Source organism: Panulirus ornatus, chromosome 41 (assembly GCF_036320965.1).
Source record: "Panulirus ornatus isolate Po-2019 chromosome 41, ASM3632096v1, whole genome shotgun sequence".
NCBI lineage: Eukaryota > Metazoa > Arthropoda > Malacostraca > Decapoda > Palinuridae > Panulirus > Panulirus ornatus.
Window position 1 is genome coordinate 7,277,049 of NC_092264.1, and position 23,432 is coordinate 7,300,480.

At 39.1% G+C, this 23,432-nt stretch overlaps 1 protein-coding gene across 7 annotated transcripts in view; it reads right to left on the minus strand.

Annotated features, from left to right (window-relative positions):
- Nucleotides 1–524: 524 nt before the first annotated feature.
- LOC139761646 (uncharacterized) overlaps nucleotides 525–23,432 on the minus strand; it is a 55,817-nt gene continuing 32,909 nt past the window's right edge. For 5 of the 7 annotated variants that reach the window (XM_071685942.1, XM_071685946.1, XM_071685945.1 and 2 more), the window contains 8 exons: nucleotides 21,531–21,677; nucleotides 17,540–17,763; nucleotides 17,300–17,414; nucleotides 15,345–15,481; nucleotides 11,316–11,458; nucleotides 7,742–7,914; nucleotides 4,938–5,043; nucleotides 525–1,064 (listed from right to left, as the gene is read on the minus strand). In XM_071685942.1, coding sequence (XP_071542043.1) covers nucleotides 881–1,064; nucleotides 4,938–5,043; nucleotides 7,742–7,914; nucleotides 11,316–11,458; nucleotides 15,345–15,481; nucleotides 17,300–17,414; nucleotides 17,540–17,763; nucleotides 21,531–21,677 — 1,229 coding nt within the window. In that variant the 3' untranslated portion in view covers nucleotides 525–880. The remainder of the gene's footprint in view (nucleotides 1,065–4,937; nucleotides 5,044–7,741; nucleotides 7,915–11,315; nucleotides 11,459–15,344; nucleotides 15,482–17,299; nucleotides 17,415–17,539; nucleotides 17,764–21,530; nucleotides 21,678–23,432) is intronic. The other 2 variants (XM_071685944.1, XM_071685948.1) reach the window with 1 other exon arrangement.

Consider the following 23,432-nt stretch of genomic DNA (forward strand, 5'->3'; position numbering starts at 1 on the left):
TTAGAAGCGGGGCCAGGTGAGGATATTCCACAAAGGCCCAGTCCTCTGTTCTTAACGCTACCTCGCTAATGCGGGAAATGGCGGATAGTTTAAAAGAAAAAGAAAGAAAAAAGCTAAGAATCTCACAGAATTGCGGTATCACCACCAACGAGTGTAGTGCAATGTAAATAAACTAGTCTGGTGGTCACGGTAATTTCAAGTCCTCTCATGCAATTTTGTCCAGACTAAAGGAGGTACCGAACCATCAGTTGCCGGAAAATCAGTGGTGTACCTGTCCTATCAAATTTTACAATGTTACTGCTTCACCAATCCAAAATACTGCACAAGTCCAAACTAAGAGAAGAAATATGATCAGTAGTAAAAAGAAACTATTAAAGGGAGGAGGGGAGGAAATGTTAGTAGAAGTATTCTAATTTCTATAACCTTTGTTTTTATCATTATACATAATCGCTGTTTCCTGCGTCAGCAAGGTAGCGCCAGGAAACAGACAAAGAATAATATATCTCGGGATAATAATCATAAACTTTTCAAAAATATTGTATTTTCTAAAATTACATTATAATAATCATATAATGTGTGGACTTTCACCATATGTAAGTAACTCAGACCATACAAACAAATTACATGTTTTCTGAGCCAAAGTTCATAGAAATACCAGTTATCATGTTTTAGGGATTTGTTAACTGGATTTTTGTAATTCTATGATTTGTTAATATAATTACATAACACTATATTAAAAAAACTCTTGTAAAGTACTTCAGTACAAACAAATACAAGGTAGCATGAGATAAATGTGTGAAGGTGAGACCATTCTTCATCCACGAAATTTAAAAGCCTGCAACAATAAACAAAAATTAGGATAATTATCTTTTACCTTCTTTCATTTCTGCCATTTTTGTGGAAGAATACTTGTTACTGATGTGACTGCTGAGTGAACTGAAGAGTTAATTGCAGATTTAGTTGAAGCTGGTAAACACTTGTAAGCACCATATCCAAGGAGCCCATACATGGTCATTTTGAATGTAAACTTCAAAACTTTGCTCGAGAAACTTGGGGGAGGAATTCTGTAATAAAAAAATTCTAATAAGAAGCCACTTCCACAAAAAAAAAAAAAAATGGAGCCTGAGAGATACTCTTTAAAGTTAAGAAAGATCATCATAAACAAGTGAAACAATAATTTCCAAGCTTACAAAAGCAACTAATCCAGTACTGTTTCCACCTCAAACCACTTTACCTTAAACTGTAAGACTGACAAGTTTACATGAGAAAACTTACAATAGCTAGATAGTACTAAATATCACCCACTCATCTCTATCTAGGCTTAGATGTTTCCCAAACACAATTAATTCTACTATGGAAGACACAACAGCTAAGTCTCTGATAGCTTACCTAACAGAAGACAATCATCAAGAAAGGAATGGTGACCATTGATGTCCCTGAACTATAATATAAGAGGCCCTTCTAATTATTCATATACTTAAAGTATAATCTAATGGAATTGTGTTCCTAAGCATATTCTATTCATGACACAGCAAAATGTTATTTGATTTGCATCCAAACAACTAGCACAATTTATATATTTCTGTTCACTGCTAATTCATTATTTACTGTAGCCACAGCATTTATTTGCTTATGAACACTACTAACTCAGAATTTACTGCATCTTTGGCAAGTGTGGGCATTTCAAGGACTCAGGATGTCTTTTAGTCGAAACAACTGTTGGATCAGATGGTTAAGTGGGTAACAAAGACAAGCCTAGCCCCTCCCTTTCCTCCCAGTATCACTTATTCCATTCCACCACCAACTCAAGCTTTCATCACCACATTTTTTAGTAACTCAAATCAAATAGCACTAGTACCCCTCCCTCTCCCTGTAGCTATTAGTCCAAACTATCCCATTCAAACAGGACCTGAATCCCTTTATCACTATATTTCAACATACCATTTTCATCAAGCTTTCTTCAAATGTTATTTAAACTGCATTATAACAGAATGCACATTAAGGTGTTTCAGGTCCTGAGTAATCCAGCCATAAGCAATAAAGTGGTAAAAATTTTCAGTCATGAATACCCCCTATATAAGAATGGCTACAATCATTCAACTTATGCTGGATTAGATGTTACTGGTAGTCCTAGAATGCAACACTGAAACAAGTTAAGGCTCGCGTATAAAATCAAACACTCCAGTAATAAATAGTTGCCCTCCCTCCCTTAATATGTGTGCATGAATACATGTCCATATGTGGAAGGTTGGAGTGAAAAAGACTTTGAGCAATCAGGGCCTGAACATGAAGAATGGTGAGAATTGTGCAAGGAGTAGAGTGAAATGAGATGTGGTAAACCAAGGTTGATATGCTGTTAATGGACTGAACCAGGGTGTGTGAAATTTCTGGTGTAAACCATGAAAAGGTCTGTAGGCCTGGATATGGAAAGGGAGCTGTGCTTTCAGTGCATTACACATGACAGCTAGAGACCGAGTATGAATGAATGTGGCCCTTTTTTTGTCTGGTTTCTTGGCGATTCCTTGCTGACACAGGGGATGGTGGTGATGTTTCTTGTGGGGTAGGGTGGCACTGGGAATGAATGAAGGCAAGCAAAGTATGAATATGTACGTGTATATATGTATGCTTTTTTTTTTTTTCTTTTTGCTTTGTCGCTGTCTCCCGCGTTTGCGAGGTAGCGCAAGGAAACAGACGAAAGAAATGGCCCAACCCACCCCCATACACATGTATATACATACGTCCACACACGCAAATATACATACCTACACAGCTTTCCATGGTTTACCCCAGACGCTTCACATGCCCTGATTCAATCCACTGACAGCACGTCAACCCCGGTATACCACATCGATCCAATTCACTCTATTCCTTGCCCTCCTTTCATCCTCCTGCATGTTCAGGCCCCGATCACACAAAATCTTTTTCACTCCATCTTTCCACCTCCAATTTGGTCTCCCTCTTCTCCTCGTTCCCTCCACCTCCGACACATATATCCTCTTGGTCAATCTTTCCTCACTCATTCTCTCCATGTGCCCAAACCATTTCAAAACACCCTCTTCTGCTCTCTCAACCACGCTCTTTTTATTTCCACACATCTCTCTTACCCTTACGTTACATACTTGATCAAACCACCTCACACCACACATTGTCCTCAAACATCTCATTTCCAGCACATCCATCCTCCTGCGCACAACTCTATCCATAGCCCACGCCTCGCAACCATACAACATTGTTGGAACCACTATTCCTTCAAACATACCCATTTTTGCTTTCCGAGATAATGTTCTCGACTTCCACACATTCTTCTAGGCTCCCAGGATTTTCGCCCCCTCCCCCACCCTATGATCCACTTCCGCTTCCATGGTTCCATCCACTGCCAGATCCACTCCCAGATATCTAAAACACTTTACTTCCTCCAGTTTTGCTCCATTCAAACTTACCTCCCAATTGACTTGACCCTCAACCCTACTGTACCTAATAACCTTGCTCTAATTCACATTTACTCTTAACTTTCTTCTTTCACACACTTTACAAAACTCAGTCACCAGCTTCTGCAGTTTCTCACATGAATCAGCCACCAGCGCTGTATCATCAGCGAACAACAACTGACTCACTTCCCAAGCTCTCTCATCCACAACAGACTTCATACTTGCCCCTCTTTCCAAAACTCTTGCATTCACCTCCATAACAACCTCATCCATAAACAAATTAAACAACCATGGAGACATCACACACCCCTGCCGCAAACCTACATTCACTGAGAACCAATCACTTTCCTCTCTTCCTACACGTACACATGCCTTACATCCTCGATAAAAACTTTTCACTGCTTCTAACAACTTGCCTCCCACACCATATATTCTTAATACCTTCCACAGAGCATCTCTATCAACTCTATCATATGCCTTCTCCAGATCCATAAATGCTACATACAAATCCATTTGCTTTTCTAAGTACTTCTCACATACATTCTTCAAAGCAAGTACATGTGTATATATGTATGTCTATGTATGCATTTACATACATACATATTCGCCATTTCCCGCATTATTGAAGTAACATTAAGAACAGAGGACTGAGCCTTAGATGAAATATCCTCACTTGGACCTCTTCTCCGTTCCTTCTTTTGGAAAATCAAAAATGGGAGGGGATGATTTCCAACCCCCGCTCCCTCCCCTTTTAGTCGCCTTGTACGACATGCAGGGAATATGTAGGAAGTATTCTTTCTCCCCTATCTGCAGGGGTATGTATATGTATGTATATGTGTGTGTATGAGAGTTTATGTATATGAGTATATGACTCGATGGGTGGTTCTTCTGTTTCCTGGTGCTACCTCGATGATGCGGGAAACGGTGATTAAGTCTAATGAAAAAATATTAATCTAAGCCAGGTACCTATCATATCCAACAAATAAATCAATCTCATCCTGAAACCTTACCTAAGGAAAATGAAAAGAGAGATCTTGCTAAGAATGATAAAATTTGGTACAATTCAACAATGTTAGCAATCATCTTGGATCCTAATCCATGGACAGTGAAAAGGTAATCCCACCATAAATGAAAAAAATCTAGTTTGAACCAACAGTCCAAGTAATTAAAAAGTAAAAGTCACAACATATGGACAGATGTACAGCCCCACTCCATTTTAGAATATATCACAGCAACATCAAATTTCATGCAGATCTAAGAATCTTCTGACTACCATACCTGAACTTACCTGAATTCAGATGAAATGATAAATCTAACCAATTTGATAAATACGCAAGATTTATCAAAGCTAGTAATAAAACTCAAAGGATAATAATATGTGATCCCTTGGAATGGGAAGCACAGAAAACAAGTTCTGTTCAAATCACAGTTTTTGAGACACATTTTAAAGTTAACCACTAAAAGTATCTAGATGTAAAATGTGTCTACTCAACTTGACACTAAACCCACCTCATAATTGGAGCAATATCAGCATCTGTAACTTTGCCCCAGTGCTCCACAATCCCAGGCACATGGCCAATGCCAACCACACCAACAACAACACGGGGGGATATTCCTGTAATCAAAAAATAATGTAAAAGCAAAGATACTTCAAAGAAAACATGAATATTAACTAAATCTGTCGATTTGAAAAAAGTAAATGAATAGTGAGAGGGAAAGCTATCTGGAAAGTCCTGCACTACTTGGCATGCATGAAAGATTTCTGAATAAACTAAGAGCTTTTAGAGAAAACAGATCATCTATATGAGTAAATGGTGGTGGGGGCATTAACTTTCCTTGGTCATAATGGTTATTTCACCTTTTTATGGATAAGGCAATGCAAAAGATGAAAATAAGGTGATCTGACAGTTGCATAATACTTTATCATGGGGAAATAGACTGAAAGCTGCCACAGCTGCTGGAGGCAGATGATGCAATGTTGTTAGCTTTATTGTTAATTGCTAATCAACTGATATCATAAACAACTATCTATATGGCAACTGTCAAGTCAGTGACATGAAATATTCTCTATCATTAGCATTCTGTGACTTCCTCTGCCATACTATAAAACATCTATCCATCTACAAATTACCAATACTCTATGCATATTTCTATGGAAATGACCATGGACATACAGCATCTGATATCAAATACACATTCTATAAACCATGCTTAATTTGTCGGAGACCCCAACTTAAACTCATATGAAGTGAATCTTATTTTTTTCACTTTGCACCTTCAGCTGGTTCATTAAATGAGATTAGTGTCTCTATTCACCTATCTATCAATCTATCTATATCTCTGATGCTAGTTAGTTCCCTTCAGGAACTCCCTCAAGAGGACAGCCAAAGCAAAAGTCTCCATGCTGGTGAACTCCAGCGCCCCTTCTAAGCCTTCTAGTGCCTCTATGCTCATACCATTTTGCCAAATAGAAGGGCTAGCACACAGCTCTCACTGCAAGAAAATCCAGAGTTACAAAGAGTGATTGGTGTGTTAAGTGTTGTCAAGTGTTATAAGTGACAAGGAGAGATTGTATGTCTGTGGAGAGAATGCCAGCAGTCCATATGTGGGTGAAACAGACCAACTCCATAAACCAAATCCCTCTATAGCATCAAATTCTCATACAATCTATCTGACTCCTCCATAGTCTACCTCCTCAAAAAGATAAGTCTTTCTTTCAAACTATCTGCCACTTCCCGCATTAGCGAGGTAGCGTTAAGAACAGAGGACTGGGCCATTGAGGGAATACCCTCACCTGGCCCAATTCTCTGTTCCTTCCTTTGGAAAATTAAAAAAAAACGAGAGGGGAGGATTTCCAGCCCCCCGCTCCCTCCCCTTTTAGTCGCCTTCTACGACATGCAGGGAATACGTGGGAAGTATTCTTTCTCCCCTATCCCCAGGGATAAAAAGATAAGTCATCTATCCATATCTCTAACACCCGTCTTCCTCTCACATAACCCTGTTAATTGTACTAACATATACTCTCCTTGGAAACTCCTCATCTTGCATTCTTTCCACATGCCCAAACCATCTCGAAGTGTTACAATTCACCCAAACTAGGACTCCACAATTCATTGCTGCCATACCAAATCTCTCATACACCCCTAATTACTTTCCTCATTCCATCTAGTCATATCACATGCTCTTGTCAAATAACTCATTTCCACAGCCTAGATTCTTAACCATGTCCATGTTTCAACTGCACAGGTCAGGGTAAGCAGGACTATGCTATCATTCAAATTTCTCCAAAAAACACTTCATTTCTTCCTTACCCCATCTCACACAGCCTTTTTATTCACATGTGCATATACACATACCCATGCATACTAAACAACTCCAATCCTTTGTTTTACCCATAATATTCCTTATCCATTCCATCCATGCTTTGCAACATCTTCCCATACTCTTGGTGATAGAACAGTTGCACATCTTTCATTCCTTCTTCCCAAATAATTCTCATTCAATATCCTCCATACCACTCCCCCTTTAGCGGCCTCCCGCAACTTACATTCATTTCCATTTTCACTCCATACACCCTGTCCGAAGCAAAGGATTTTCCTAATCCCTAATATATCGAAACTATAACATTTGAAATTCTTTACAAGCTATCCCCTTTTACTCTCACCAGTCATCCCATTATCACTTACAGCTATCACATTCAATTGCTTGTCCATGTTACTCCCAAGCATATGATGGACTCCTGTGCCACTTTATAGCCTTCATGCCTTACCCTTGACAAAGAACAAGTAGACAGCAACTCATGCAGCGTTTCCAGAGGCAAATATATTAGAGAACATAAAGAGTATATGTTCTTAGCACTACCTTGCTAATGCGGGAAATGGCAAATAGTATGAAAAAAAAAAATCTCACATTCATGAGTATGCAAGCATTTCTCAAGACTGAGTGTTACGAAATCAAGTTCATTACAATTACTCTGATACTTTCTGGCCACATCCTAGTTTCACATATTCTCTTTCATTCAAAGCTTTAACGCTTACAAGTCTTAATCCTCAAGTCACTTCACCTCTAGAGAAATATGAGGCTTTGCAGGATGAAGTGGCTAATCATTCCATATTAAGCCAACAAGATTCTGTTATCTTGAAATCACTCATGCAGGCTTATAGAATTTGCATCACATTCTAATGCACAACAAAGTCAGGCAAACATGGTCCACAGTACTGTATCAACATTGATCTAATAACAGGATTACACTGGTGCCAACATAGTATTTCAATAAACCATACTGTAAAAATAAATTGTGAAGGTTCACAAACCTGTGGGAGACATGGGGTTTGGGACTGGTTGCGCTGCAGCCTGCAGTGAGCGACAAAGGTAAAGGTCACGCTCCTTGACAAACACTTCGCTAATTGCAGGAAACTGACCTGTCATCTCAGCTAACATTTCTTCTATAAAATCACGCTGCTTGCATTTTTCCACCTCCTCTTTGCTGTTGGTATAATTCATATCTTAATTCCAGTATTAATTCCAGTAATCATAAATCTGAGTTTGGAATTACATACATAAAAAAATCTCTACCATGGGTAGAAGCTTACTTGTTCAATGGGGGTTCAATACAACATTTATATGGTTGCGAGGCGTGGGCTATAGATAGAGTTGTGCGGAGGAGGGTGGATGTGCTGGAAATGAGATGTCTGAGGACAATATGTGGTGTGAGGTGGTTTGATCAAGTAAGTAATGAAAGGGTAAGAGAGATGAGTGGTAATAAATACAGTGTGGTTGAGAGAGCAGAAGAGGGTGTTTTGAAATGGTTTGGTTACATGGAGAGAATGAGTGAGGAAAGATTGACAAAGAGGATATATGTGTCTGACGTGGAGGGAATGAGCAGTGGGAGACCAAATTGGAGGTGGAAAGATGGAGTGAAAAAGATTCTGAGTGATCAGGGCCTGAACATGCAGGAGGGTGAAAGGCGTGCAAGGAATAGAGTGAATTGGGACGATGTGGTATACCGGGGTCGAGATGCTGTCAATGAATTGAACCAGGGCATGTGAAACGTCTGGGGTAAACCATGGAAAGTTCTGTGGGGCCTGGATGTGAAAAGGGAGCTGTCATTTCGGTGCATTATACATGACAACTTGAGACTGAGTGTGAACGAATGTGGCCTTTGTTGTCTTTTCCAAGCGCTACCTCGCGCACATGCAGGGGGAGGGGGTTGTTATTTCATGTGTGGTGGGGTGGCGACGGGAATGAATAAGGGCAGACAGTATGAATTGTGTACAAGTGTATATATGTATATGTCTGTGTGTGTATATATATATATATGTATACCTTGAGATGTATAGGTATGTATATGTGCGTGTGAGGACGTGTATGTATATACATGTGTATGTGGGTGGGTTGGGCCATTCTTTCGTCTGTTTCCTTGCGCTACCTTGCTAACGCAGGAGACAGCGACAAAGTATAATGAAAATAGATAAATATAGAGGAGATGGGGAGAAAGAATACTCCCATGTAGTCCCTGTGTGTCACAAAAGGTGACTAAAATGGGTAAGAGTTGGAGGGCTGGAAATCCTCCCCTCCTGTTTTACTTTTCCAAAAGATGGAACACAGATGCAAGCCAAGCGAAGAATTTTCTGAAGCTCACTCATCTAAGCTAACACAGAAAGTGGAGAATATGAATGAAAAAAAGCTCAGTCATCTAAGCTAATGCAGAAAGTGGAGAATATGAATGAAAAAATAAAGTATATTTACAACACCATATTACTCTATAAACTAAATATATCAAAGGATTCCACCCTCTTTAACTATGATAATATTTATAACACTAACTTCTGTTCATTCGTTGAGACATAACAACCAAAAAATCTTGTCCAGGCCTATGACATTAATGGTGAGAATGTGCAGATGCTTCTCCCCAACTGTCAAGCTCACATCATTCTCAACCCACAGTGCCTTAGGCTTGTTACGGTACAAAATCAAAATGTGATTCTTTAAAAAGGGCAAAGAGCAGGAATGGGATAGAAAAATAAAGATTACTTATAGTGCTCTGCCACCAGTGATGAAATTATTTTTCACACTTAAAAACCTATGATTCTCACCACCAGACAAAACCATGCAAGGATCAAAGAGCATACCCAATAAAGGTAAGATCTTATAAAAATCCTTACTCTTAGCTGAGTACTTATCCTTTGTTGTGAGGTTTCCTCTTCCAGAAATGACATACCCAAAGCCATACATGGGAGGCTGACCTAATCTAAGCAGAAGCATCTAATAAAGATCATAATGACATACCCAAAGCCATACAAGGGAGGCTGACCTAATCTAAGCAGAAGCATCTTCTAATAAAGATCATCAAGTACTGTACAACCTCTCTTGCCAAAATCATTTAACAACAGATTTCTCACAACAGTTAAGTACAAAATCTCTTGCCAGTCTCATAAGAGATCCCTAACAACAGCAGAAGCTACACCTTTATATCACATTAAAGATATAGCCAAACAGCCTGAGTGAAGCACAAAGTTTTTAATCCAACTTGAAATGTTCCTTCTGACAAAAGCTTACAGCATTTTGAATGTGTAAACATATGATCGATCTCCTAAGTATTCTTCCTTACAACAACTGAAATCTTTAAGGACTGCAGCAAAATATTTTTATTCTGACTCTCCTAAAAGCAAATACTCTTTCATGTTAACAGAGTTCTGTCCATTGGAGAAAAAATTCAATTTATTGCAAGTCTAACCAGATTAGTACATATAAAACTGAAGAGATTAACAAATAATTACTGAAAGAAAATGATCTTGGCTAATAAAACATTGTTTAAAACATCTCTGCTCTGGAGATAAACATGAAACATTATCAGAGATTTTATGTATACACTCAACTGGTTCTCTGACCTTAATGAGGCAATATCAGGGGCAAGCAAACAATGGCTTCATTTTCACACAACCACACACTAGTCGTCATGCATTATGCAACAAAAACCAGAGCCTACCACCCACACACAAGCAACAAAGACTATGGTTTATCTAGATGCTGTGGTTCATTCCACTGACAGCAAGTTGTTCCCCATATATCACAGCAATCCAGTTCATTCTATCCTATGCATATCTCTCACCTTCCTGAATGTTTAGACTCCAATACCCTAAAGCCTTCATTCAATCCTTTCATATCCTTCTTTGTGGATCCACCCCCCCCCCTCCCTCCATTTCTGACATGTAGATCCTCAGAAAAGAAAAGCATAAAATGTGATATAAGCTGTGTGAGGGAGACATCAAGAAATATGGTATGGTAAAACATCTGCTTAGTATATATAAGAGATGGATGAGGATACATGGTGGATGATTTTTGATTACATACATTAAAGAAATTTGTCTGAGATGATAATGGGTGAATGGTCTTATGTAAGTGAACGGCAATATGCATTACAGATCTTTTCTAACGCTAAATGAATAATCATGAATCAGTCTTGTGTTGTGGAAGACTCTTCACTTTATCACACTGTATGTATATTCACAGAGGATGGACATCTCAACTATTCACTTTATCAAATTGTACATTCACTGAGAAAGGACATTTCTGACTCATCTGTAAGGATGTATGCCCTTGTACTACCAAATCAAGTGAAATAGAGTAAGAGATAACAAGGCATGAAACCATGAGTGGCAGGCTTTCTGGCTACTGATCTATATCTGACCAAATGAAACTACAGCTAACTAACATCAATGTATATGACATTCTATATTTCCACATACAATAAACCATATCAGTAAGTCTGTGAAGAATCATTTTCATATGCTGTACTCTTGCAATTATTTCTGCATTTCCTGTCAGTGTACAAACATAGTCACTTCTACACAAGGGTGAATTAATGAACAGTAAAACACTACTAACCTAATTGGTTCCTTGGAGGTAAGTATGTGCCACGTAAGCTTGAACTTATGCCAGAGGGAAAGCGAGGCCAGGGCCCGAGATAAAGTTATCTGTATTGGTCGGTCACCAAGCTGAATCAAGCAGCCAGGTGCTGACTTCCGTGCCTATAAATACACTCTCATGATAAAAAACTATTAGTGGTATCACATTAAGTTGTAATTCACATCTTTACACTCTGAAGAGCACTACTGAGCATCAAACTTAAATTCTACACCCGGGACATCATTGTTTCTTGTTATTTCTTAATACTTTTGTGGCCTGTGAATAATATGGAAGCAAAAATAAAGACATATTAAGTGCATTGTCTGTGGTTTGTTAAGAAGAACAAGCATGAGTCATGATGATGTATACAAGGATGAATCATTTCAGGTAATCTTACATGTATAACCCTAGTAAATGTTTGCTCTTTGTTTCACCAAAAAACAAATAAATTTGAATAAATGTGTAATCTAAGCAGATGCTACAGCTAACATCCTTATATATCTTTATATACAAAAAGTAAACACTAAATGCTTAAGAAACTGGTTAAGCAGGAGAAATCTAACATCACACTTTTCAAATCTTTGCTGTTACTTTCATTCATAAACTGAAAATACAAAACTCATCTCTATACCAAACAACACTGATACCTCAACAATCAATATGCACTAACTGAGGAGACCCCTAAATATCCACTAATACAAATCATCTATGATGTGCATAAACAATGAGGTAAATGGATCTCTTTTAGTAACAAAAGCAGCTTCAATAAAATGATACAGAATGGAAGGCTAGATAATTATATGATGGTATTTAAGTCATAAATTTGTTTGAGGAAGGCAGATCAGACAAAGTAATTCAAACTATTTACCTATCTATCTACCTATATCTCCAGGAATTCCCATCAAGGTGGTAGACAAGGCAAAATAGTCTCCACCTATTCATCACTTCATGCCACCCTCACATACACCATCCCACACATTCTCCCAACATTTCTTTCTCCAATACCCTTAATACTAACTAATACATTTAAAACTTAGTCAGCAATTTTAAAATATGTAGTCAATTAATTACCAGCCACACATTCATCTTGAATCCTGGAAGAATACTCAAAATACTGTTCAGTTGACACAATGCTGACAAGAGAAAAATAGACTTGACAAGAACTCTTTAATAACCACATGGAAAATTGACAAGCAACATAAACTTGTCTGTTTATTCTTAGTACTAAAAATATACTAAATTATTACACAATAATGAAACCAAGACCAAGTGCAAAGCCTCATATGATATTTCATCTCTTAGTTTCTTCACTGTACCTTCGATGCGAGAAATTGGAGGTTCTACACAGCCTTCTCACAACCACAGCTCAACATTATACCTATGCCGCAACTTGTGAAGGGTTTTAAGTTCCTTTGCAACCTGCTGAGTCAAAAAATCACAAGTTGGGTTGTCTAGTTTAATGTTGTAAGGGGATTATGTTCCTCAACAAAAAATTTTTATGGTTGTACTATGACTGACACAGCTTACTACCAACATACCACATTCTATGACATACTATCGATGACTTTTACATGAAAACTTACTGAAAAATGTTCCAAAACTTAGTGATGAAGGTTAGGGTGTTGGTAGTAGAAAGGAGAGGTGGAGTAAGGACTTCCTGGATGAAGTGGCAAGGGCACTAGAGTTGTCTATGTCACCCTTGAATTCTCCACATCAATAACTATGGTAACGTCACAAGTTATGCAGATGATATCAAATAGATATACTATAAAGTGTGCTTGAATCATCTAATTCAGCAACTGCTTCAACTGGAGGTGAAGAAGTCTTTTTTTGGGCCTTTTAGAAAAGCTTTCCTGTGTTGATTGAGGGGCATGCCTCTTTCTTTCTCAATAAATCTTCTCAAATTGATATGAAGTATTTGTAAGCTCACTAAAGAAAACTAGGGCAAGTTCATGACTAAGATTCACATCATTAGCAAGGGCCATAACCTTGTCCAACAGGTCTAAAGTTTACACTGACATCTTGTAGTATACTGGCTTGTAGCAGGGGATGTTTTTTCTTCCCTATCCCTTTGGAGTTTTTCTGCTTCTAACTGCACGAGTTCCTCATTGGTCAAATTTTCAAAATCTAACACAAGCAATTCAGCCACTTCCATAATTTACTCAAAATCAACATCACTGGCAAGCATGTGAATTGTTTGCTGGATCTAAGGTACTCAATTTTCCAGCACTAAACTTTAGAAATCATGCATACCCTAAGGCCATGGCTTACCCCACCCCCAAACACTGTTCATTGGGTTTCCCTTCCTCTCACTTATTACAAAACTAACACACAAAAACCAAACTAAAGTTTTGAGGCCAATGCTGATCAATTTTTAGATGATGAGATGCAACTGTATCAAGTTCCATAAGCATCTAATCAATAATTTTTACGCTATGTCCACAGTAAATCTGCAGTGTGATTTCCAGCAACCCATAAACAACAGACGGATAAACAGAGACAAGAACTGAAGGATGGATGGATGGAAAGATGGATGACGATGACAGACAAGCAATTCCTCGGTGTCTGCCATACTAGGTAGGCAACAAAGCACAAAACATTTAAAAAAGAAAACAAACTTCAGAATTAGAGGAAACAGGAGAGCAAACACTTGACAGAGAAGATTTAAGAAGAGCACAAGCAACAAATCTCTCTGGATTTCAAAGAAAGTTGTGATGCATGGTTCAGTCTCAGACCATTACTCTCCTTGATCTTTGTAAATGACCTGCCTAAAGGATTGAACTTCTAAATGAATATCATCATGGATGATACTACCATCAGGAGGAAATTAAAAGGTGACGGGGATTGCATCAACTTGTTAGGGGAACTAGACAATCTCCAAAGCTGATTTGATACACAACTGATAAAATTCAAACAGTAAATACTCTGTAATGATGATGGGACACAGTGGAAGGCATCAATATGAAGAAATTATAATCTACCAAATATGCAGCAGGAATATGTGTATGAGAAAGGCATGGGAGTGTACATACTCTGTTGCTCAAGACCAATCTTATGGAAGCATTGAAGAAGAGAAACTGTCTAGTGACACTAAAAGAATTGCATTCATGTATAAAAGTATATATTCAGCAAACCATCCAAATCCTATATTAGACAAAATTTAGAACGTGCTTCCAAAGTTGATCATCACACTTAAAAAGGCACAGAGAACTAAAAGAGGTCTAGAGGAGAGAGGAGGGAAACAAAGATGGTACCTGCACAGAGAGAAAGAGATTAAAGGGTGACTTGATCACAAACTTTGTTTAAAAAACTTTGATGTTATCAGCAGCACAAAAAACATAATATGCAAAGACACAATAACCAGATGCCATGACTTGAAACTAAGCAAGAAATTTGCTAAAAATGATGTAAAGAGATACTTTTATTATACAAGAATGGTGGATGAATGAAATAAAAAGACTAATGAAACTGTGAGAGGAGACTGCATACAGAAGCCAAAAGTTGTATGACAGCAGAGAAAGTTCAAGAGATGGGGCCCTATTAGTAAAGATTCCTACTCCTCTTACCAGACAAATAGATAATTAGTAGTGTAGAGATCTTGTCATACAAAGCCTCTAAAATTGTTCTTTTGAGAAATGTATCATCTTAAGCATCTAGAATGTTAGAGAAGATCTAAAGAAATACTTTTATAAGAATAATGGGTGAATGAAAAAACTGAGTGATGAAACTGTGAAAGGAGACTGCAAACAGAAGTTCAAAAAGTTGTATAATATCAGAGAAAGTTTAAGAGATTGGGGTCCTACAGATACAGAATTGCACTCCTCTTGCCATACAAATACATAATTACTAAAGTAGAGATCTTGTCATAAACAGCCCCCAACACTGTTCTTTTGAAAGAAAATGTCTGTATCATCTTGAGTGTTTAGAATGCCTTTACTGAATAATTAGAAAAAATGCATCTCATATGGAAAAGACAAACAATTCAAATAAAATCATAAAAATCCTTACTTCTGCAAAAGCAGTACGGAACTCGCCTCCAGGAGCCATTCCCAACTGTTTGGTTATATGAGCAGACACAGACAATAACAAAAGATACAGCACACCCTGAATCTTTCCATGCTGACGCAGGATCATCTGGATCTTTTCTGAAACATTCAAAATCTAATATCATTTCTGAGCATTTTGTAACTGACATCTGACTACTATTCCAGCCTTGGCAAGGTGGTATCAAGAACAAATGGAAAAAAATTCATTTACACATCTCTTGCTGCCATGTACAATTTACCAAAAACAGAGCATGCAACCCATAGCCAAACCCGACTGATTACTCCATGGATTGACTTGACTATTTACTATGTCAGCATATCAGCCTCATCAACCACACTGATCCATTTCATTCTATCTCAATGCAAGCCTCATACTCTCATGCATATTCTATCTAATTATATCTCTGTCATTGGCTCCTTCTGGGAACTTCCATCAAGTGGATGGCTAAGGCTAAAGAGTCTCCCTTGCATACACCATTCCATACATCCTTTCACCTTTTCTCTTCCTCCAGTACTCTTCCACTCTATGTGCCAATGTCAAAGGCAGTTTTCCTCTCAAATCAACCACTTTAATAATAATATTATATACTCTCCTCATAAATTACCCATCCTGCATTCTTTCCACATGTCCAAACCACCTCAAAGTATGATGTTTCAATAATCACCTTAAAATGTACACTAAACTGTTTATATTTTGAACCTTTAATGCCAGACAGCAAAACAAAGGCAAGAAAAGTGGATATGTTCATCATGATAAACATAATGCTAATATCATACCTGGAAATGGGGCAAAGAATGCACATCCATACACACCCAAATACTAGCAAAGAAAAAGCAGCTGTTATACAAGTTTCCAAGTCTTTGAAGGGAAAAGAAAGCAATCCAATTATAAAAGAAAATACAGATTGTTTGGGAAATGAAAATGAAATAACGAAAGAACAAGATGAAAGGTGAACTAGAATCAACACAGAAATGGAAACAGACTTGAAAAATAATTAGAAAAGATTGGAAGACATTCTGAAGGAGATAGGAAAAGGTAAAAGAAGAAAATATCACCAGGTACACATATGGAGGAAAAATGAAGAAAAACAGAAGAATACATGTTTGATCAAACTATTTTTCACTTCATACGAGTCCACCATTTATACAGAGTGAGGCAGCAACAGGAACTGAAGAATGGAACCAATTCTTCATATCTACTCTCTAGCTGTTATGTATTGAGCCCCCTATCTACAGCCAAACCCCACAGACCTTTCCATGGTTTCTCCTGAACAATTCATATGCTCTGGTGCAACTCAATAACAGCATATCACTCCTTATATACCACATTGCTCGAATCCAATATGTGCCTTGCATGTCACTCACGCTCCTGCATGTTTAGACCCAGACAAATCAAAGTCTCTTTTACTCCATCCTTCCATCACCTTTCCTGGGGTAACTAGGTATTCAGTCTCTTTAGTACGGATGTTGCATCTTTGGAATGAGAACCATGACAAAATACATTCACACCAAAATGATTGAAAAACACCAGACAACCTTCTTCTTTACCTAATTTTGAAGTCCATTCCAACCATCACATACCCATCTGAAGCTACACTTCTTGACAACAATGACTCATATTCTCATCTGCACAGTGGATACCACACATTTCTTCAACATTAAAACATCTAATTCACCATATAAAGCTCTCATACTCACGATGCAATGTTCACAATGAAGGCAACAAAACACCTACTCCACAAATGCCCTCCACTTCCCCTGACTGGATGAAACTACATAACTACTTTTCATGATCTATGGTCCCAGCATGTGGACATGACTGACTTCCAAAGCACATCAAAAACCCCATGAAAGGGTTCTGAGGTTGAAAGCCTCCATGTTCAAGATGTACTTATGTATAAAATGAATGTCACTAACTTAAGTCAAGGCTTCTGGACTCCTGAAGAATGGTTTCTTCATCCAACTGTAAAATGGCTGTGCGTGCTTTGCAGAGCTCTACAACAACAATATCTGGTTTCACTATTCTGATTGTCTGAAACAAGGGAATGTGAAAAATCAGTAAATATCAAAATTGTTTGTTTTATTTTGTATGATACAAGCTACTACAAAAATAATGGAAAAACAATAAGTACACAAAATTAATACTTTCCTCCTTACATTTGCAACATCTTCTTGACTTTCTTTTGAAAAGTGTGCTGTTCCAACAAGGAAGACAGAACTACCCTCTGGAGTATCAAGTCGAGAAACAGTGTCAGGTAGCTGCATGGGGTCTGAACTATGACTGGTTGTTTCCAAAACAGGTTTGGAAAGAGATACTAAAGATTCCTCCCTGCTGTCTTCATCATTGTCTTCTACATCACTTTCAAAGCCAGACGGACTTTCTGGAAAGAATAAGATTATGAGGGAATCCCGTTTCCTATATATCCTACATTCTCATACATTCTGAGAAGCTGAATCTTTTTCAGTCACTTAACCTCAAACTATACTCAAATGTTAACCCACTGACTGCTGATGGTCTGTCTCCAGATGACTCATTCTCAACAGGTGAGGAGAGACTCCAGCCCGGGTGTCACATTTGTGTCAACACCACTCAAGTGAAGACAGTGCAGAAACATTACATGTGCAGTGCATGTGATGTACTACTGTGCATACACACATATATAAAACATATATAAAAGAAGCAATTACTGAAAAGACAAAAGTACAGTCTGCAAATATGTAAATAAGGACCTCTGAGGTGTAGTGCTTAGCATTCACTGGCCACCCAGGATTGAGTGCATAAGTTTGACTCCTTGTTGCAGTGTCGGTCCACTGTCAAACCAGCTGTGCAACCACCCTAACGGCTTGGTCGATAAAGTAGGTACCTGGCTCAGGCAACAGAGTACAAATTTATATTTCTTTATCTATTCATTAATCATACTTGATTGCCACTTCCCGTATCAGTGAGATAGTGCCAGGAAACAAATGAAGAAAGACCCATCCACTCATACATACATATTCGCCATTTCCCACATTAGCGAAGCAGCATTGAGAACAGAGGACTGAGCCTTTGAGGGATATCCTCAATCGGTCCCCTTCTCTGTTCCTTCTTTTGGAAAAATTAAAACGGAAGGGGAGGATTTCCAGCCCTCCGCTCCCTCCCCTTTTAGTCGCCTTCTGCGACACGCAGGAAATGTATGGGAAGTATTTTTTCTCCCCTATCTCCAGGGATAATCCATCTACTCATATACACTCATTTTTCTTCTTTTTTTTCATACATATTCGCATTTCCCACGTTAGTGAGGTAGCATTAAGAACAGAGGACAGAGCCTTAGAGGGAGTATTCGCACTTGGCCCTCTTCTCTGTTCCTTCTTTTGGAAAATTACAAAATGTGGGGGGATTTCCAGCCCCTCACTCCTTCTCCATTCAGTTGCCTTCTACGACACACAAGGAATATGTGGAAAGTATTCTTTCTCCCCTGTCCCCACACATATATTCATTTATTTATCTTATCTATTCATATTTTGTTATCTTTGATTGCCATTTCCAACATCAGCGAGGTAGCGCCAGGAAACAGACAAAGAACAGCCTGTCCACTCATGTACACACACACACACATATATTATTTCTTTCATACTATTCGCCATTTCCCGCATTAGCGAGGTAGCGTTAAGAACAGAGGACTGAGCCTTTGAGGGATTATCATCACCTGGCCCCCTTCTCTGTTCCTTCTTTTGGAAAATTAAAAAACAAAAGGGGAGGATTTCCGGCCCCCCATATATATATGGGGGCCAGGTTAGGATATTCCCTCAAAGGCCCAGTCCTCTGTTCTAAACGCTACCTCACTAATGCGGGAAATGGCGAATAGTATGAAAGAAAAAAGATATATATATATATATATATATATATATATATATATATATATATATATATATATATATATATATATAAACTTTTATCCCTGGGGATTGGGGAGAAAGAATACTTCCCACGTATTCCCTGTGTGTCGTAGAAGGCGACTAAAAGGGGAGGGATCGGGGGGCTGGAAATCCTCCCCTCTCATTATTTTTTTTTTCTAATTTTCCAAAAGAAGGAATAGAAAGGGGGCTGGGTGAGGATATTCCCTCAAAGGCCCAGTCCCCTGTTCTTAACGCTACCTCGCTAATCGCGGGAAATGGCGAATAGTTTGAAAAAAAAAAAAATATATATAAACACCCATACACGCACATATACATATCCACGTATACACACATATATATACAGACATATACATATATGGATCTGGAGAAGGCATATGATAGAGTTGATAGAGATGCTCTGTGGAAGGTATTAAGAATATATGGTGTGGGAGGCAAGTTGTTAGAAGCAGTGAAAAGTTTTTATCGAGGATGTAAGGCACGTGTACGTGTAGGAAGAGAGGAGAGTGATTGGTTCTCGGTGAATGTAGGTTTGCGGCAGGGGTGTGTGATGTCTCCATGGTTGTTTAATTTGTTTATGGATGGGGTTGTTAGGGAGGTAAATGCAAGTTTTGGAAAGAGGGGCAAGTATGAAGTCTGTTGGGGATGAGAGAGCTTGGGAAGTGAGTCAGTTGTTGTTCGCTGATGATACAGCTCTGGTGGCTGATTCATGTGAGAAACTGCAGAAGCTGGTGACTGAGTTTGGTAAAGTGTGTGGAAGAAGAAAGTTAAGAGTAAATGTGAATAAGAGCAAGGTTATTAGGTACAGTAGGGTTGAGGGTCAAGTCAATTGGGAGGTGAGTTTGAATGGAGAAAAACTGGAGGAAGTGAAGTGTTTTAGATATCTGGGAGTGGATCTGGCAGCGGATGGAACCATGGAAGCAGAAGTGGATCATAGGGTGGGGGAGGGGGCGAAAATTCTGGGGGCCTTGAAGAATGTGTGGAAGTTGAGAACATTATCTCGGAAAGCAAAAATGGGTATGTTTGAAGGAATAGTGGTTCCAACAATGTTGTATGGTTGCGAGGCGTGGGCTATGGATAGAGTTGTGCGCAGGAGGATGGATGTGCTGGAAATGAGATGTTTGAGGACAATGTGTGGTGTGAGGTGGTTTGATCGAGTGAGTAACGTAAGGGTAAGAGAGATTTTTTTTTTTTTTTTTTTTCATACTATTCGCTATTTCCCGCGATAGCGAGGTAGCGTTAAGAACAGAGGACTGGGCCTTTGAGGGAATATCCTCACCTGGCCCTCTTCTCTGTTCCTTCTTTTCCAAAAGAAGGAACAGAGAAGAGGTCCTGGTGAGGATATTCCCTCAAAGGCCCAGTCCTCTGTTCTTAACGCTACCTCGCTATCGCGGGAAATAGCGAATAGTATGGAATAGGGGAGAAAGGTAAGAGAGATGTGTGGAAATAAAAAGAGCGTGATTGAGAGAGCAGAAGAGGGTGTTTTGAAATGGTTTGGGCACATGGAGAGAATGAGTGAGGAAAGATTGACCAAGAGGATATATGTGTCGGAGGTGGAGGGAACGAGGAGAAGAGGGAGAACAAATTGGAGGTGGAAAGATGGAGTGAAAAAGATTTTGTGTGATCGGGGCCTGAACATGCAGGAGGGTGAAAGGAGGGCAAGGAATATATACATATATACATATATATACATATATACATATATACACATGTATATATATTCATACTTGCTTGCCTTCATCCTATCCTGGCACCACCCCATCCCTAAGGAAACAGCATCGCCACCCCCACTTCAGCGAGGCAGCACCAGGAAAACACACAAAAAAAGCCACATCTGTTCACACTCACTCTCTAGCTATCACATGTAAGGCACCAAAACCACAGCTCCCTATCTACATCAGGCCCCACAGACATTTCCATGGCTTACCCTAGGTGTTTCATATGCCCTCTATGTGTGTGTGTGTGTGTGTGTGTGTGTGTGTGTGTGTGTGTGGGGGGGGGGGGGGGGGGGGGGGAGTGTGTCTCTGCATGGCCTTTCTCCATTGGTTTTTAGTGAAGGTCAGTTTGCAACAAGGGTATGTGATGTCACCATGACAGTTTAATTTGATTGTGGATAGGGCTGCACAGGTGGTAAATACAAAACATTTTGGAGAGAGGGATGAGTATGCAGTCTGAAGGGGATGAGAGGGCCTAGGAAGTGAGCCAACTGTTGTTTGCCGAAGATACAACACTGGTGGCTGATTCCACTAACCTTTTGGAGATGCTTGTAAGATCTGGCTGCTAACTTGAACTGTAACACCAGCACTAGATTCTGATGGTGTACATACTTCCTGACTCGTGGGATGCTCTTGCTGCTCTAGCTGCACTCGGCCACTTGGTAAACTTTCTTTCTGATCTACTACAAAAGCAAAAATTATATCAATATTTCATAAAAAAAGTTAACTTAGTACAAATGTCTGATAAAAAATATTCAACAATCAGCTTTGTGGGCAGCGTACCCCTCCTTATGAAAAAAAATCTAGAAAAGTGTTAATCTCTCTCTGAATCTATCTATTTATATATCTGATGCCTGTTCCCACATAAAACTCCCTCAAGGGGGTGGCCACAGCAATAGAGTCTCCATAACTCAATGTAACACTACTTCTATAAAAAATTCATTCCCAACCAGGGGTTTTGATACTTATATTTTACCCTAAGAACTAAATTCATCTCTGTTATTGGAACACAATTCAGTATCAAAATCACATGTGCCATAGAATCATGTCTCCATAACAGTTTGAAGATGACCTCTATCTATAACAATTTGAAATTTCAAATAAATAAATATGATTCCACATCCATCTTAATATGAAGATCTATAAGATGGAATATATTACATGTCGTTTGATATTTCATACCTAACTACAATCTCTGATTCAAGATGGATGGATCATATAACAGCCTCAGGAAACTTACACACATCCTAAACTTGCTTCGTGAAAGTATTTATTTTTCTATACTTCGTCGCTGTCTCCCGCATTAGTGAGGAAGCGCAAGGAAACAGACAAAAGAATGGCCCAACCCACCCACATACACATCCACACATGCACATATACATACCTATACATTTCAACATATATATACATTTTTTTTTTTTTTTTTTTTGCTTTGTCGCTGTCTCCCGCGTTTGCGAGGTAGCGCAAGGAAACAGACGAAAGAAATGGCCCAACCCACCCCCATACACATGTATATACATACGTCCACACAGGCAAATATACATACCTACACAGCTTTCCATGGTTTACCCCAGACGCTTCACATGCCTTGATTCATTCCACTGACAGCACGTCAACCCCGGTATACCACATCGCTCCAATTCACTCTATTCCTTGCCCTCCTTTCACCCTCCTGCATGTTCAGGCCCCGATCACACAAAATCTTTTTCACTCCATCTTTCCACCTCCAATTTGGTCTCCCTCTTCTCCTCGTTCCCTCCACCTCCGACACATATATCCTCTTGGTCAATCTTTCCTCACTCATTCTCTCCATGTGCCCAAACCATTTCAAAACACCCTCTTCTGCTCTCTCAATCACGCTCTTTTTATTTCCACACATCTCTCTTACCCTTACGTTACTTACTCGATCAAACCACCTCACACCACACATTGTCCTCAAACATCTCATTTCCAGCACATCCATCCTCCTGCGCACAACTCTATCCATAGTCCACGCCTCGCAACCATACAACATTGTTGAAACCACTATTCCTTCAAACATACCCATTTTTGCTTTCCGAGATAATGTTCTCGACTTCCACACATTCTTCAAGGCATATACATATATACATATACATATATACAAATGTACATAATTCATACTTGCTGCCTTTATTCATTCCCGTCACCACCCCACCACACATGAAATGACAACCCCCCTCCCCCCCATGCACGCGAGGTAGTGGTAGGAAAAGACAACAAAGGCCACATTCGTTCACACTCAGTCTCTAGCTGTCATGCATAATGCACCGAAACCACAGCTCCCCTTCCACATCCAGGTCCCAAAACATTTTCCATGATTTACCCTAGACGGATGTATTTAGGGAATCAGTGATGGATTGCGCAAAAGATGCTTGTGGCATGAGAAGAGTGGGAGGTGGGCTGTTTAGAAAGGGTAG